This window comes from Passer montanus, unplaced genomic scaffold, assembly GCF_014805655.1.
Source record: "Passer montanus isolate IOZ18808 unplaced genomic scaffold, ASM1480565v1 scaffold19, whole genome shotgun sequence".
Classification (NCBI taxonomy): Eukaryota; Metazoa; Chordata; class Aves; order Passeriformes; family Passeridae; genus Passer; species Passer montanus.
Genome location: NW_024366480.1, coordinates 12938640 through 12955447, shown reverse-complemented (window position 1 = coordinate 12955447; position 16808 = coordinate 12938640). Strand labels below are relative to the sequence as shown.

The 16808-nt window shown below is 36.9% G+C and overlaps 1 protein-coding gene across 1 annotated transcript; it reads left to right on the top strand.

Moving 5' to 3' along the window:
* Nucleotides 1-433: 433 nt before the first annotated feature.
* NDC80 (NDC80 kinetochore complex component) lies at nt 434-16621 on the top strand. Its single transcript, XM_039706203.1, has 17 exons — nt 434-449; nt 1812-2035; nt 2426-2512; nt 3302-3425; nt 3553-3725; nt 5273-5375; nt 6203-6292; nt 7686-7779; nt 8841-8947; nt 9868-10012; nt 10300-10505; nt 11708-11860; nt 12127-12216; nt 13017-13109; nt 14595-14725; nt 15230-15332; nt 15688-16621. Exons 2-17 carry the CDS (start codon nt 1935-1937, stop codon nt 15808-15810), a joined length of 1923 nt encoding a protein of 640 aa, XP_039562137.1. The 5' UTR covers nt 434-449; nt 1812-1934; the 3' UTR covers nt 15811-16621.
* The last annotated feature ends 187 nt before the right edge of the window (nt 16622-16808 follow it).

Below are 16808 nucleotides of genomic sequence, written 5' to 3'. Positions count from 1 at the left end.
GCGGCGGCGGTAACGGCAGGGCGGGGAGCGGCAGCGACACCGACACCGACACCCTCACCCCTCACTCACCCTCGTTCTGGGACAAGTGTCCGTGTGGCGGCGGTGAGTCCCGGGCTGCGGACTCGCTGCTGAGCCCCCCGGTCGCCTTCGGTACGGCTCAGACGCGCTCTCCGGGCGGGCGGGCGGAGCTGCGCCCAGCTCTGCCGCGCTCCTACGCTTTCCTGTTTTTTTCCTGCTGGCGTGTTGGCTGTGGCAAACTGCTCTTAAATCTCTGCTCTTACAGCGTCTCGGCTGATGTCGGCAGCAGCGTGGCCAGCAGGACCAGGGCAGTGACAGACCCTATACCCGGCAGTGGTGAGGCCGGTTCTGGGCCCCGCAGTTCATTGAGGGGCTGGAGCGTGTCCAGAGAAGGGCAGCGGAGCTGGGCAAGGGTCCTGTACCCGGCAGTGGTGAGGCCGCACCTCCCGTGCTGTGGCCGGTTCTGGGCCCCGCAATTCATTGAGGGGCTGGAGCGTGTCCAGAGAAGGGCAGCGGAGCTGGGCAAGGGTCTGGAGCACAAGTTCCCTGAGGAGTGACTGAGGGAGCTGGGGGTGTTCAGCCTGGAGAAGAGGAGGCTCTGGGGAGCCTTATCATGGAAACGCCTGAAAGGAGGCTGTAGCCGGGTGGGGGTCGGCCTCTTCTCCCAGCAACAAGCGAGAGGACACGGTCTCAAACTGCACCAGGCTTGGCTGGGACACCTGGGGGAATTCCTCCACAGAAAAGGCGATTATGCACTGGAATGGACTGCTGTTGTGAATGAGTGTGTTAAGCTTGCTCAAAAAACCACCACACCTGCCCGGCATGGTTGTGGAGTCGGTGTCCCTGGAGGTGTTTAAGGAAAGGCTGGATGTAGCACTTAGTGCCATGGTCTCGCTTACAAGGTGGTGTTTGGTCATAAGTTGGACTTCATGATCTTGCAGGTCTTTTCCAACCTAACTAACTGCTATTGTAGAAGCTAGTTGCTTGCTATGATTGTGAAAATTCATCCTCTCTGTGGTTGGTCCCAGTTAAAGTAATGGAATAATGCAGATTCTTCCCCAGATACAGTGAGAAATGCTGCCCTATGAATTGAGCTTGAGCTAAACTTCTGTTGTGGTTTGTGAGCAGTGGAACTGGAAACAAAATGAAGCAGCAGTTTATATTAATAAATGTTTTGGTAATGTTTGTAATAGAGGGTTTTTTTATTAGTTATAATTCAGTCATTTAATCCCATCCCACAAATAAAGTAGAACCTCTGTAGAGGGCAGAAGCTGGAATAATTTTTTTTTGTGACTTCATGTTTCATGAGTTCTGTTTACTTCAAATTCCCCCTTAATGCCACAGTGGGGACAATGGTATTAATATTCCAGTTTGATTTATTATCTGCATGCCCAGTCTGAAGAGACCCATAATATTACCTCAGAACAGGTTTTCCAGTTATTGTGCTTTAATACTGGGAGATCACTTGCAGAGGAATGGGTGGGCTCAGAATGAGCGGTTCAGGAGCTGATGTATGGCTGAAGTGCAGTAAGCACTACTTGTGTACTCGTGGTAATGTGGCCTTTTTCTACAGTGGACTGAAATGAAAAATTTCTCAAGCTCTTTTGCTTTTGGAACCTGTAGGTTCGAAGTGACCAAACATAAAGAAAGTCAAAACAGTAGGTTTGGAACAAGCACTGACACTTTTATCAATAAAATGTTTGATTTAAAACGCTGTGGCTGCTCTTATATATTTCTGGAGTCTAACAAAATCTTTTTTCTTTCTTCATTTTTTTTTTTGCTCTGATGTACAGGTCTACTTGTTTATTCCAAGCCTTTGGAAAATCGTTGTAGCATTTAGAAAAGAAAATACCCTTAGGTCCTGGATTTTCTGATACTGCTGGAATACTGAGGGATTGTGGATTACAGCAGTCACAATGAGGCGAAGCTCAAGTATTGCTGGAAACAGCAGTCGACAATCTATGATGGCACTGAGAGTGCAGGATAACAACAAGATGGGTCTTCAGACACCTCAGATGTAAGTCTTGCTGGTCATGTTGCTAAAAATAAGTATATAAACCTAATTCTGAAGAGAATTATCACAGTATGTTTGAGTGTGAGTAGCAACTGAGGGAAAAAAATTGAAACAGTGAGAAGAATGCTCCTTACAGCCTAGGATGTTTGAACACATGCTCCAGTTTTGCAAAACTACTTGCTTGAACCTTTTTGTGTACCTGTGTCAGGTTTCAAGTGGTAACACTTGCATGTTTCTCAGGAGGTCACTGGGTGCATCAGTTGACCTTTCTAAGAGGTTGCTGGGATGGAGGTGCTTAGGAATATATGAGAGGGTGTATAGCTCTTGTACGAGCAAAAGATGAATTGGTGGAACTAGTCCAAAGGAACTTGTATCCTTTTCTCTGTTCCTCAGGAAGGACAGAAGCACCTTTGGGAAGCTGAGCATGAGCAAACCTACATCTGGAGCTTCAGAAAGAAAAGTCAGCTGTTTTGGGAACAGGTATGGATAGCTTTTGTTCTCTGCACTGTAAGTGTTCACTGCACTTGTTTTGTTAAAACAAAAAAGGTCTGCAGGTAATTTTGGCATTTTTCTTTCTTGATAGATTTTCATTACAGGGAATAATGGATCTGAGGCAAGCAGACCAGGTCTGCCTTCTTTCAGTCCTTGGTCACTAAACAATGCTGTGGAGCAGGAATTGCTTTGGGAGCTGTTTTTTTTATTTTTTATTTTTTATTTTGGGAATGATGTGCACTGCAGACCTTAAGAGTATCTCAATATATTTTTTCTTGTTTAAGGAAGAATGACATTTGAAGTATACTCTGTGTTAGTTTCCTCTCTCTAAGATACAAACCTTCCAAAACTCTATAATCTTTCTGCTTACCCACAACACAGAAGGTCATGAGCTATCTTCTTTGATAGTACCCCATTGTTGTAGGGGTCTATTCCTTTTAAATATTCCTTAAATATTACAGAGTTTATTTACAGTCGCCAACATGATTCTTTCTTCATCTTTGGGGTACTTTCCTGCTCTCTAAAAGTTTATTTCTTTCCATAAAATGAAGAAAGCATTCATCTAGGATGCAGTAATCCGTTCATTGTACGTGTGGCATCATGACTTCCAAGCTGATGATGTTTTTCCAGTGACCTTAAATGAAGAGAACTTCAAGTATCACTTTGTATCACAAATGCAAAGAAAACATATACATAGCAGTTGTTGTGACTTAAACATGAAGAGAGTTCTTCTTTATAGGTATTGTCACAAGACCTGTATTTATTGTCTGTCCTTAGAGCAAGTGGGGCTGGAGGGTCACGCAGCAGCCAGTATGGTGTGTTTGGGACAGAAAAGATAAAGGATCCCAGGCCCCTTCATGACAAGGCATTCATCCAGCAATGTATCAAGAAGCTTTGTGAGGTAACATATTAACTTATTCTGCTTGTATATTATGAGGTGTAAAATGTGCTAATCAAAATGGTTCTTTCCCTTGGTTTCAACTATAAATTTAATTTAGTGACTGGTATTCTGTGTTTCGTTTGCACAGTTCCTTGCTGAGAATGCTTATGCCCACAATGTTTCCATGAAATCACTACAGTCTCCATCAGTTAAGGACTTTTTAAAGATCTTCACCTTTATCTATAAATTCCTCTGTCCTTCTTATGAACTGCCTGACTCAAAATTTGAAGAGGAGATTCCCAAAGTTTTTAAAGACCTTGGGTAAGATGATCATTGTTAGTCTCCTGGGCTGCATGTTAGTCTCCTGGGCTGAATAGATATGCTACGGCTAGAAATTTAAAAGCTAAGAATTCTGCATTGATAGTTGGGGAGAATGGATAGATTTCTTTATTGAGATGAGATTTTGTTTAGCTCTAGGTTTAGGTTTACTCTCTTATTTTCTGCTGTATATTTTATATTTGAACTTGCAGAACTATAAGTTCTTGGAATTTTGCTTTGTAATGTAAAATTTAACTGATTATTTGTATAGATATTTGAAAGACAAGACACAACTTTCTTTTACAAAGCTTTCTGTTCATTCTTTTAGAATCTAAGAACTGAAATTTCCAGGATTTTGGATCAAGACAATTTAATTTTAGTTTAAACAAATTTAATTTAGTTTAAAATACATTTTCCTGCCATTTTTCTCATTCTCCTTTCAAAGCAGAATGTGGAAATAACAAAAATTACTGTTGAGGTGAGAAAAATGCTAAGTAGCTGAGTGGCTTATTGCTGAATTTAACAAGACACAACTTTCTTTTACAAACCTTTCTGTTCATTCTGTTAGAATCTAAGAACTGAAATTTCCAGAATTTTGGATGAAGACAATTAAATTTAATTTTAGTTTAAACAAATTTAATTTAGTTTAAAATACGTTTTCCTGCCATTTTTCTCATTCTGCTTTCAAAGCAGAATGTGGAAATAACAAAAATTACTGTTGAGGTGAGAAAAATGCTAAGTAGCTGAGTGGCTTATTGCTGAATTTGTTCAGTGTTTGAAATCATTGATGTCCCAACGCTTTCCAAGAAAGAAAATCCTCTGACTGTTGATAATTGTGAATTTTCTGTCTCATTAATAAAAAAAAAGGGAGTGTATTTTACTCCTGTAGATTTGAACCCATGATGGTGTCCAAGAGCCAGGGCTCCTTAAATGTAGGTGTAAATCTTTTTTGTTCACTTCTCAGCATTTTAATAAAATTTTGTTTTAATCTATAACATTTGAAACTGCTGACATAGCTTGAAATGTTGAAAAGGATTACACTCTGCTGCACCAAGAGTGTAATTCTGGATAAAATTACTAATTCTGGCAAGTCACTTGAAGTTTTGGGAGTTCAAGGAACATCTGGATGACACTCTTGATCATAGGATTTAGTTGTAAGCAGTCCTATGAGGAAGAAGGAGTTGGGTGTTGATCCTTACAAGTCCCATTCAAACCAAGATATTCTGTGAATCACAAAATGAGAAACCCATGATAATTGAAATGACACTCTTGATCATATGATTTAGTTGTAAGCAGTCCTATGAGGAGGAAGGAGTTGGATTTGTTGATCCTTACGAATCCCTTTCAAACCAAGATATTCTATGAATCACAAAATGAGAAACCCATGATAATTGAATAAAATAGTACTATAAGAACTCAACTTATTTCCTTTGAAGTACAATTGAGTTTGCTCATCCTTCTCTGATTTCATCTACATATAAAAATGTGCTGGTTTGTTTTCATCACTGTCTGTAACAGCTATTAAAAATGTGTCTTCTTTGGCCATACAGGTACCCCTTTGCTCTGTCAAAAAGTTCCATGTACACTGTGGGAGCCCCACACACCTGGCCTCAGATTGTGGCAGCTTTGGTTTGGTTAATTGATTGTGTCAAGGTAATGTTTGTCTTAAGATTGATATTTCCACTTTCCAGGCTGGAAGCTTAGTTTCAATACTAAGTGAAAAAGATCTAGTAAATATTTTTTACAAATCTCTTTGTTTAACATATATGTAGACATATATCTTCTTAGCTGTCATCTGGGAGATGACCCTTAGCCTTATGTTTCAGAAACTTTTAAAGTGAGCTTTTCATGTTGTATTGTGGTAGTTTTTTTCTTTAAATGTATGAACTGGATAAATTAATGTATAAAAAAAGGTGGCAAAATGCTGATCTGTACATACATTAAACATGAGAAGTTAATGAGTATAATCACTGAATAGAATGTGTATCTGCAGTGCAAATGTTGTGGCATCTGCCATTTTCTCCTAAATTTGAAATCTAAGCATGGAATTTTCAATTTAAATTATTCAAATAGCCCGTGATTGTGATACAGAGTGGTGACTTTTGTGTTTGGGTGGGGTGTTTTTATTTAATTTTGGTTTTATTTGGTTTGTTGGGGTTTTTTAGCAGTGGTAACTGTTGCTGCTGCCAGCTCAGGTCTGAGCAAAATTTGGCATCTGTGACAGAAGTTGACCGGTGCTGAATTGAGGACCCATGAAAATCCTGTCCTTTTTTGCTCAAAAGACACAAGACAACTTGGCAGTGTTGACTGTTCAGTTCACGCCTCTTTACCTGCGTGTTTAGTCAGCTCAACACAGGCTCATTCCAACCTGCTTGCTGAAATCCTAATCCAGGGTTACTCTGCTTCTTTTCACAAAACCAGTATGGAAATTAATGGATGTCTTCACATTTGCTCTTTGTGTGTGCACCTCTGCTTTTCAGCTGTACAATGCTATCAGGGAAAATGCACCATCCTTCGATGACAGACAGAGCTGGGGAGGAGAGACAGATGATGGAATTGTACATAATAAGGTACCATAAAAAGGAAATTAGAATCAGAATTGCTCAATTGAATTTTGCCATGTGCTGTAACAACAACACAATTTAATTACACTTTAGATTGTTGTGTCATGTATTTATAGATTCTGTTCCCTTTGATATTCACAATGCTTTCTAGGAAGTAGAGTAGCATTGTATAAAAACCTTATCAATTATTTCCTGAGCAGGTATCATGATCAGTCTATTGGTGAAGACTGGGTATTAAACAAAATGTTCTCCTTATTTTATATTTGCCTTATTCTCCAAGTATCTACTGTTTCAGTTCTCCTTTGTGGAGAAAGGGAATCATTATGCTGTTTATTGTTTTAGTAGAGTTTCTGGTATATTTTGCTTTAGCACTCAAGACTTCTGAAGTTAACAGCAGTTCAGTGTAAAGACAGTGACTTAATTCTAAATATAGTGACTTGTGCCAATATCTACTCAGTTTACTATGTAAAAATTGGTTGTAAAGTTTTATTTCTGAGCCACAAAACAGGGTGGCAGTGTAATTCAGGCTCTTCAAAATCCAACAGATTGCTTTCTTTTTAATTTATCACGGATTATTAGAACTACTCAGATTTAACTCAGTGTTGACACAGCAGGTGTTTGGAGAGGGTTGCATTATAAGCTAAAACATTTAATTAGAAATTGCAAAAATCAAGTAAAATCATAATTGGATTATTAGAACTACTCAGATTTAACTCGGCGTTGACTCACAGCAGGTGTTTGGAGAGGGTCGCATTATAAGCTAAAACATTTAATTAGAAATTGCAAAAATCAAGTAAAATCATAATTTTGGACTAAGATTACAACCTGATAGTTGGCAAGTAAAAATGCTTTTAAACTAAATGCGTTCTTACGTTCTTCTACGTTGACATATATGTTGATCCAAAATTCACAATACTGGTGTAATTGCTTCTGAAACATCTGTGTCTTAGTGATTTGCAAATTTATTTTGCATAACCTTTCTTTAATTCTAGGTAAGTACATTGACATCTGCAGATCTGAATTTTAATGGTCATATTTATAGAAGAGGTCTGTTAAACAAATTTTCAGTTTCCATAAACTAGCCTGAGAGAATAATATGCATCAAGATGAAAAATTCTTAAGTATTGTACCTACAATCTTTGTTAATTATCCCAAAAAAATACAGTATTTCCAGACCTTTCTTAATGTGAATTATAGGTGTCTGTTTCTGCCTGAATATAATCTGTTGACATTCTATGTTCAAAGGGAGGAGAAAAGTTTAATTTTACAAAAGTACAATTGAAACATTAAAGATATTTTTGCTGTCTGTTCAACTTCACTGATTGAGTAGCTTTAGACCATCCAGATATTTTACAGGCCTTGGAATTGTTGAAATGAAAGATTTTTAAATTGTTTTCAGCTTTTCATGGACTACTGTGTGAAGTGCTATGATCTTTTCATGAAAGGGAGAGATACCTTTGAAGAGTTGGATGCTGAAGTGCAGTCAAAATTAAGTAAGTTTTCAAATTTTAATTAAGTATTCAATTGTGTTACTGGTTTCTTTTCTCCTAGCATCAGTTTGTTCAGTTTACAAGTGAAAGTGATCTAAGGGAGTCTGAAATTCCTAAGTTTCAGCTACTTCAACTTAATGCTCTCTTTTTTATATATATTTTAATATATATATTTTTAGCAGTACAGATGGATAGGTCATGATCTGCTATCAGCTGCAGTTGTGTCACCTGGCTTTTTAATGTCTTTGTCATGGAAAACCAGTATGCCATCTATGCAGATGACTCTTGTTTCTGTCTGGCAAAGTTAACAATTTAAAAAAAAGAAAAATATTTTCAGAGGATGCACACCTGATAAGAAAGTTCAGCTTTTGAAAGATCTGTACACAGTCTGCAGGAGTTCCAAACTCCATTGTGAGGGTTCCTGTATGTGATCCAGCATGCACCTGAATCACAGGTGTTTGTCTTCAAGGAGATAGAAAATTATTAGGTTTTTTTCACTCACTCATTTCACCACCTACAGAAATACAAACGCAATGTGAGAACAAGGAAGAAAAACATTTCTTACTTTCTTTGCTCTCCTATGAAAAGCCAGACTAAGAGCCCTTTGTTTCCAAACTGGAGCCATCAGTTGGAGAGGAAACAAGCTACCATACTGTTACTGGATATTAGCAAAAAATAATCATCCCATTTTTTGGCAAAGGCCTGGTGAAGTTAGGGAAAAGATGTCTCAAGAAGCAACGAAGTATATGGATAAGAAAGAGGTTGTTAAATAAGTTTGATTTGTTCTGGCTTCACAAGGGGGTCCAGACTTGTGTACTCTCCTGTGGTGTGGGCCATATGAGAATTTGGAAACCCTTAACTCTTGGGAGTGATTTTGACATGAGGACTGAGAAACCGATTTCTCTTCTTGTTTGTTTTGGGGTTTTTGCCTGGTTATTTCTTTAGAGTAAAATAATTATCCGGATAATGGATATTTACTGTGTTGAAGATAAAGTTCAGATACTCCAAATAGGTGGTGATATTGAGATGAATTTGTAACTCCACTCTCTTCTGCTCTCCCACAGAGGATTTATTTAATATAGATCCATTCCAGATGGAAAGTTTAGCAGCTGAAAACAAAAGGCTTCAAGAGGAGATTGCAAGACTAGAAAAAGAAAAGGAAAGTGAGCCGGTTAGTAAATTGTCTGTTTTTATGGTGGTGTTGAATTTTATAGCATTAACTATTTCTGAATGAAGATACTTATGATACATAACAAGTGGAACATTTTCAGTGGTTTGAGGTTTTAAATAGGCCAGGTTTTTACAGACTCTATACCATTATAGAACAAGGCTTTTTCTGTGGAGTCTTCAGTAACTATTTGTTTGCTAATGTGCAGATATCTACAGGTGAAAAGGTCTTATATTGACTGAAATATTAATAAAATACTTGTTATTAATATATTGACTGAAATATTAATAAAATACTTGTTATTAATATATTGACTGAAATATTAATAAAATACTTTATCTACAGGTGAAAAGGTATTATATTGACTGAAATATTAATAAAACACTTGAACCATTTTTTTTTAATACAAATTTCAACATTATTTCTTTTAAAGGTGTTGGTATTCAAATATGAGGCACAGGATTCAGTATTTATGGAAAATACTTTGCTTGAAAAGCTGGATTCTGCTTTTAATACATCCTGGGTTTAAAAATGGGTTAGTGGCTGCGCAGATGGCAAATTGATATTCCTGCCAGCTGTGCAAAATGTGCTGAGTATATTCCCAGCTTTCCATGCCCTTGTTTTATCTGCCCTCCATACATTATTAGAGTTAAGTGTGAACTACCAGTAGTAAGAATTGTCTAAAGCAGTGTCTGATGCAAATGAGAGACTTAATGCTGAAATGCAAGAATCTTTTCAGCATTCTTTGCTGTTATTTTAAAGGTGCTTGACTTGAATTAGCTGTCTCAGAGATTAAAAATTATTAAAGTTGTTTAGTTTTATATTTGTGCTATTGATATTGATCAATTATTCTGCTGTCTTGTCTGGAAAGCGAAGTCATTATATTTATCTAAGAGTGGTTGTTATTTTCACCCATTTCCTAGGATCGTAGAGTAACGCTACGAAACGTGAAATCATCTCTTCAAGCAGATGTCCAGAAATACCAGGCTTATTTGGCTAATCTGGAATCTCATATAGCCATCCTTGATCAAAAACTGGAAAGTGTCAATGATGAAGTTGAGACAGCAGGTAAGGAGACTTGATCACTGTCAGGACAATGAAGCTAGAAATAGTCTTCAAATAATTGTAGGACAGAGCAAGATACTTGAGTAGGGTGATGCTACAAATAAACTTTCCAGAATGGATTGCTAATAAAGATTTATTTTTTTTTTTGTCTAGTAGCTCTTTGTACACTGGAGTAATGAAACAGTAATGACATGTAATAATTATGTTATTTACTCATAAAATACCGAGGTGAGGTTTATGTATATAGGCTGGTATTTTATGTCCATTTCACAACTGTTTTATGAATTTAGAAATGGAAGTAGAAGCAATGAAGCAGGAGAATGCCCGGCTCCGGCACATCTTAGATAACCAAAAGTACTCAGCTGCGGACATTGAGAGAATAAATCACGAGAGAAATGAGCTGCAGCAAACCATTAACAAGCTGACTAAAGAACTGGAAGCAGAAGAACATCAGCTGTGGAATGAAGAGCTAAAATATGCTAGGAATAAAGAGGCGGTATGTGAAAACCCCACTACACTCAGAGGTGGCTGTCAGTTTTCATCATGCAAGCTTAAAACTGATAATTTCTTGATAATTTCTTTCCTAAATAATCTAACACCACCATACATGTATCTAACCAGGCAAAACTGACAAGAGTGGCCTCTGTTTATGTATCTAACCAGGCAAAACTGACAAGAATGGCCTCTGTTTACAATACCTCTGAAAAAGGTTTCTTTTTTTATTTTCCATTTTCTGTTTCGTGCTTACTGAAAATGGTTTTTTTTTCTGTATCATAAGAGATGTATCTAGAATATGAAGAGCTGTCAGCTCTCACTGCTATAGCATTAAGAGCTTTGATAACATTAGCATGCCATTGCTTTGATAACACAACAAATTACAAGCTAATGTTAATATTTCAGAGCAAGGAAGTAAGGCAAAACTAGTGAATTTGAATCAATAGCTTTGCATGCACTAAGACCTCATTAGTTCTTTGTGTAGAAAGTGTACCATTTTTCAAGGGCCAAGTTCAATCCCTTCAAACAGAATGAAATTATATAGTCCTGTAAGTGATGGGATTTAAAAGCTTCTGCTTTGCCAATTAGTGAACTAAAGAAAAAAGTTACAAATATATTTGGTAGGGTTACCCTTTATCAAGCACTTGTATTAATTTAAATCCTCATGTGAAAGTATGAGTTTATACATAAAGGTGGAAAAAAACCCGTGGGTTTTTTAACGTTTGCATATAAATAGCACTCATTAATTAGAAATTAGAGCATTTAATAAGCTTTGTTTAAAGGCACGCTCAAGTTAGTTTGTTACTAGGATGTGTGGCATTTCCTGTCAAAACTAATGAGAGAAGACATATTGACCTGATCATTGGTTTAGTATTATTTTCCACCATGTTTTTAGTTACCTATCAGCTAATTCTCAAAAACTTGAGGCAAATGAATATGGAAAACCACAGGTGAAACCATTCAGTATTCTCAGCCATATACACTAAGAAACCTCAGTGTGAAAACTGAAAGAATCATAAAACAGCAGCTAATGCAGCAAATTGCTGGACTGGCATTACATACACCTCATGAATACTGTGGGGTAACAAGGAATTACGGCTATAGAGAGTAACTCGGGAATTTGTTTAAAGTACTATATGAATACTTCTTGCAAATCTTTTCACTTGTATCTCTTCTATGATTTGTGCCCTTTTCTCTGAGCAGATCGAAATGCAACTGGCAGAGTATCATAAACTGGCTCGAAAGCTGAAATTAATTCCAGTAAGTGCTGAGAATTCCAAAGGCCACGACTTTGAGATTCAGTTTAATCCCGAGGCGGGACCAAATTGCCTAGTCAAATACAGAACTCAGATCAAGGTAAGTAGAGTCAACACTGAAGGCTTTAGATACCACTCACAAAAAAGGTGTGTTTCTTTGGAAATGCTGGGAAGGTCTCTCAATCTCACAATGAAATGTCATTGAAAAGCTTGTGTGATGAGTCACCATAATTACATGGTAGTATGTGAAATTTGGTATTGGAGAATACAGTAGCCTAAAAAAAATAAAAAGGAAAATATGTACTGGGATACATCTTGGTTCAAATAAGCAGATTGCATTTGTTGGATCTTCTGTGTGTATTACAGGCTCCCCTCATGAAGATCATCAATGAGACTGAGGAAGAAATTCGTGAAGCTACTCAACGGAAGATGAGTTTGGAAGATACTTTGGAACAGGTGCGTTGGTTAATGAAGATTAACACTAAGTTACCAACCCTAAAACCTGATCTGCTGCTTTCATTCAACCTTTTGCATGGATAAAGTGTGGTATGGTGGGTTGGTTTTTGGATTGGTTGGGGTTTTTCTGAGGACAAGTGGAGGGGGAGAAGCTGTGAGAAAACTTCTTTAATTGTGATGGAACCTAGAAGTTTTTCTAAGAATTGGAATCTTTGTTGGTTGAAATATTGTGTATTCCCTAAATTAAAGTTTATGTAGCTTACCATAAACATTGGAAGTATTTGTAATAAGTTGCCCATTCCAGTTGATTGTGTGCCTTACCATCACTGACAAATTGTCATCAGAAAGAATTTTAGTAATATTGGATTTGAGATGGATTGAAAGAAGGAAAATTTTATTTCCTCATTCTTCTACCTTTACCTCAGTTTTTATTGCTGAGCATGATGTTATGTGGTATGAAATGTCCTCTTGGCTGGCTGGCCTGGCTAGGCACCTTCCCAGTCTCTTGCCTGTCCCTGCCCTACCCAGTGAGGGGCTCTGGGAGGGATAGAAGGCCTTGGAATGCTGTGCCAGCACTGTTTTCAGCAGTAGCCAAAACATTGGTGTCTTACCAACACTGTTTTAGCCCCTTATCCAAAACAAAGCATAATACAGGCTGCTATGAAGAAAGGTAATGCCATCCCAGCCTAGCCTAGTTTAATTGTTTTTTTTGGAGCTACCAGGTGTGGTTTGTGATGGCATGGATTTATATGTTGGAATTATTTTTGAACCATACTTCCTTGGTTATGTTTTCATCATAGGTGAAGGTAATGCTAGAGGATAAGAAACGCAGTGTGAAAATGCTGACAGAAGAAGCTGAAAAGCTGGATGATCTTAACCAGCAGAAGCTTAAGGTAGAACTTCTTACAGCTTGATGACAACTTATCCTTAATAATACCCTTAATTTTTGTATTTATAGATAAATTTTTGTGTTGCATTTTTGGTTGGGCTTCTGCCTTTGCCTTCTTCCTTTCCTCTTACAGGATTTTTTCATTCTTTTCAGAAAAGTGATTTGACTGCTGTCTTGACTGCATCAGTTTTCACTTTCTTGTAAGAGAATCTGGCATCATACTGTAGCAGATCCTGTAAATCATAAATTACTGCACAGTTATAAAAGCAGCAACAATCATCTGACCTCAGGATGTCTCCAGACATGTGCTTGAAGGAAATTTTAGGATTAACAGAATCTGCCTTGTCTAATCAATTTGTATATAATAAATACATTTACAGTTTTTAGTAAACATGTTTAATCAGCTTCTGTAAAAATGAAGAAAGTAATTAACCAAAAGTATGTTAAATTGTTTTAATGGACTGAAACTGTTGCTTACTTTCCCAGCACAGGAGCAGTCCCTATCCTTTTCCCCACTTGAAGTTCAGCTACAAAACATAGCCCTCTCTGTTAACAACTGAGTGGGTATTTTGGTACCTCCCAACTCCTCTGACAACACTGCTTTAGTGGGGTTGTGGTGCCCTGCAGAAAAATGTTCTTTGAACTAAGCCAGCGTTTACCATATATGCTCTTGTAAATCCCAACTCCTGTGCTACAGCCATGAAACAGGGCCATTTCACTCCTAATACCTGCTGAGGCAGGTATATATAGGTATATAAAGGCAATTAATTTAGTTTCTATTTTTCAAAACCACATGACATTTAGCTTTTGATCTGTGCTCTTGCATATACTTTTCTTTAAAGTTAAGCTCATAAAATACACACTTGCCACCAGCTGTTTATAATAAGACATAGTCATGTAATTCCTCTTCTAATTTTTAAAATGCTGTTTGTAAGTCTTAAGTATTAAAATTATTTTTGAAGGATGATGTTTCAGTAATCTACCAGCATTGCTTGTTGAGTTGAAGGCAGAATTTTGTTGGTTTTGTGGATTGTATCACATCAACAGTGGCATTCTCCTTGAAGAGATGATTATTTGGAATTGTACTCTTCTTTCAGACAAAAAGGAAAAGCTGTTTTCTTACTCAAATGTGGTTGTATTTTTTTAACCTAGAAACAGTTGTTCATGATGTGCCATTTCTAAGCTATTTAGACTATCTTGTAGTAAACAACATTTTTTGAGTGTTGAAGGGAAAGGTTTCCCTTCCTCTGAAGGGAGAATAGCTGCAACACAAGGCTTTAAATATGATTAAAGGACTAAAGAGATGGTTAGGCTTATTCTGGGATGGGGGTGATACAGAAAACCACTGAAACTTTAGGTCTGGGAGGGATGTCCTTGAGGGTTTTTTTTAAGTTCTGAACTTGGAGCTTCTTCTGTGAATTTTGAATTCAAGCAACAGGATATACCTGAGAAAGGCCATTTTTTTCCTCATCTTTCCTTATGACTGCAGGAGATAGAAGAGGAAGAGCAGAAATGTGCAAATGAACTAGAATCGTTAAAGAAGCACAAACAGTTACTTGAGAGTGGGGTCTATGAAGGTCTCAGTGAAGCCACAAATGAATTGCATGATCTCCAAAGACAGTAAGATTTGTAACTTCCATGTTTGCCTTGTTTATTTTGGTTTTTAAGGATAAAGATATTTTCTTGAATGTAACATAAAGTTGTTTCAGCATGTATCCATCTCAGTGTATTAATTTCATAAGTTAACAACTGAAAGATGTTTCTCCTCAACAGTGTTTTGCTAAAATGTTTTTCTGCTGTATCAGAACTCCTGTAATTTTTTTTTATATATGGTTGTAGCTAAGAAAGTTGTTTGTTTCCAAACTTACATGACAACTGCATTTTATACCTCAAATTCTAGAAAGAGTATTCGGACTCTAAGGTACATTGTTTCTTATCAGTTAGCACAATATAGTCCTTTTTTTTTAAGTTGAGTATTAATATATTGTAACATGGTTCAAATTAATACTAATGGAAAAAAATGTATGGCTAAACATGAAGATAAATCAGACTTGAAGTGATTCTTTTAAATGTCAGGAATTCTCTAATTATGGACATGACCTTCTGAGTATCTTTACCTTTTAGGTATCAAGTCGTTTTGCAAACAACAACAGAAGAGAAGAGAAAAATTGGTGCTAACTTGAGTCGTCTTGTAGAAACAGTTGCTACTCATATAGCATCTATAGTGGTAAGCTAAAATTTGATATTCAGAATTAAACCTGTCTAGAGACATTTGCAGTTAAACACTTGGAAATTAGAGCTTACTCTTTCTAAGGAAGTATCAGTTGTTTAGCTGCTTGACTGAGTCCATGGATTCTAGTTAAATTTTCCAACAAAACCTTTGGTATAAATAACCAGAACTGATCATTAAGTTTCAACAGTAACATCCTGTCAGGTTAAACTTGCTTCTGATAGATGTCTTTCAGGAAACTGTTTAACTGAAATTGGTTAACCCGTGCAATGACTGCTTTAAATGCTTCAGTAGAATCAGTAAAATACAGACTATGATAGAGCTAATAAAACTTTCTGTACCTCTTTTCTAGAAATACCTTGATGAACAGAATGTAAGAATTTACAGAGATGATGAAGAATTCATGCCCGAAGATCTATTGTCAGACTTGACCAATATTCTAGACACTTATAAAAAGAAGGCTGAAAGTATCTAATCACTAGAAGTATGAAGATAAAAACGTTGCATTTCTGAAGCTCTAGTATGGTGCCTTCTAAAGGGATGGGTACTTAGCTGTGTTTAGCACTGAAACTGGTTTTAAGTGGAAGGAAGTAGTTATGAACATTCTTTGTTTTGTTGACACAAATACATTTAAGAATTAAACAACATATTTGCATTTTCTTTAAAAATGCTTTGCTCAGTCTTTGTACTTTCAATAGCATATGTATGCGTTTAGGGCACACATATCACAGACAGTTCACTTCCTTCCCCAAGCCTTATTTTGCTAGCAAGACTAAATGTAAATGTCTGTCTCCTGCTTGTTCAGTCACCTATGAAACTGCACAGAGACACCTCTTAGATGAGTGAAAAATCAAAACCTGTTTTGAAAAGATTTAGTCGTTACACAGTAGTCTTGTAAATAATCTAGAAAAAGAAACGCAGTAGTTTGAAAACCAAGCTTTGTCTTTAGCTGCTCATACTCCCAGATGAAACTTCACTGAACTTCTTGAATATGTGTACCAGAGAAAGCTCTAAATAGGACATCATATGAATTCTGGCGGTATATCTCATCATTTGTAGGTTTGGTGCATGTTGGATACATCAAAATGGTCTAAAATGTCTGTATTCTTCTGTGTTCTTCTTGTTAGCCAGTTGGACAGACTGTGACTTTTCCTCGGGAAAGTAGCAGTAGAATTACTGTGTGGGCAGCTCTGGTCCAAATACTTTGAAGAAAGTGGATTGATGCTATGTGAAAGTAGTATATTTTTATCTATTCTGTGTATAATTTTGTTGTAGAAAATAAATAAAACCCAGCATCCATATCTTGGATAGTTTATGATGAGATTGATGCTATATGAAAGTAGTAAATTTTTATCTATTCTGTGTATAATTTTGCTGTAGAAAATAAATAAATAAAACCCAGCATCCATATCTTGGATAGTTTATGATGGTATTTCCTAATGAAAGCATTGAAGTATTTGAGTGGTGTTTTTA

Excerpts from the sequence above, each read along its gene's own strand:
- NDC80 (XM_039706203.1), top strand. The coding sequence starts at position 1,935 with ATGAGGCGAAGCTCAAGTATTGCTGGAAACAGCAGTCGACAATCTATG. Across the intron at positions 10,013-10,299 it reads TGATGAAGTTGAGACAGCAG|AAATGGAAGTAGAAGCAATG; the intron begins GTAAGGAGACTT and ends TTATGAATTTAG. Across the intron at positions 15,333-15,687 it reads CTCATATAGCATCTATAGTG|AAATACCTTGATGAACAGAA; the intron begins GTAAGCTAAAAT and ends CCTCTTTTCTAG.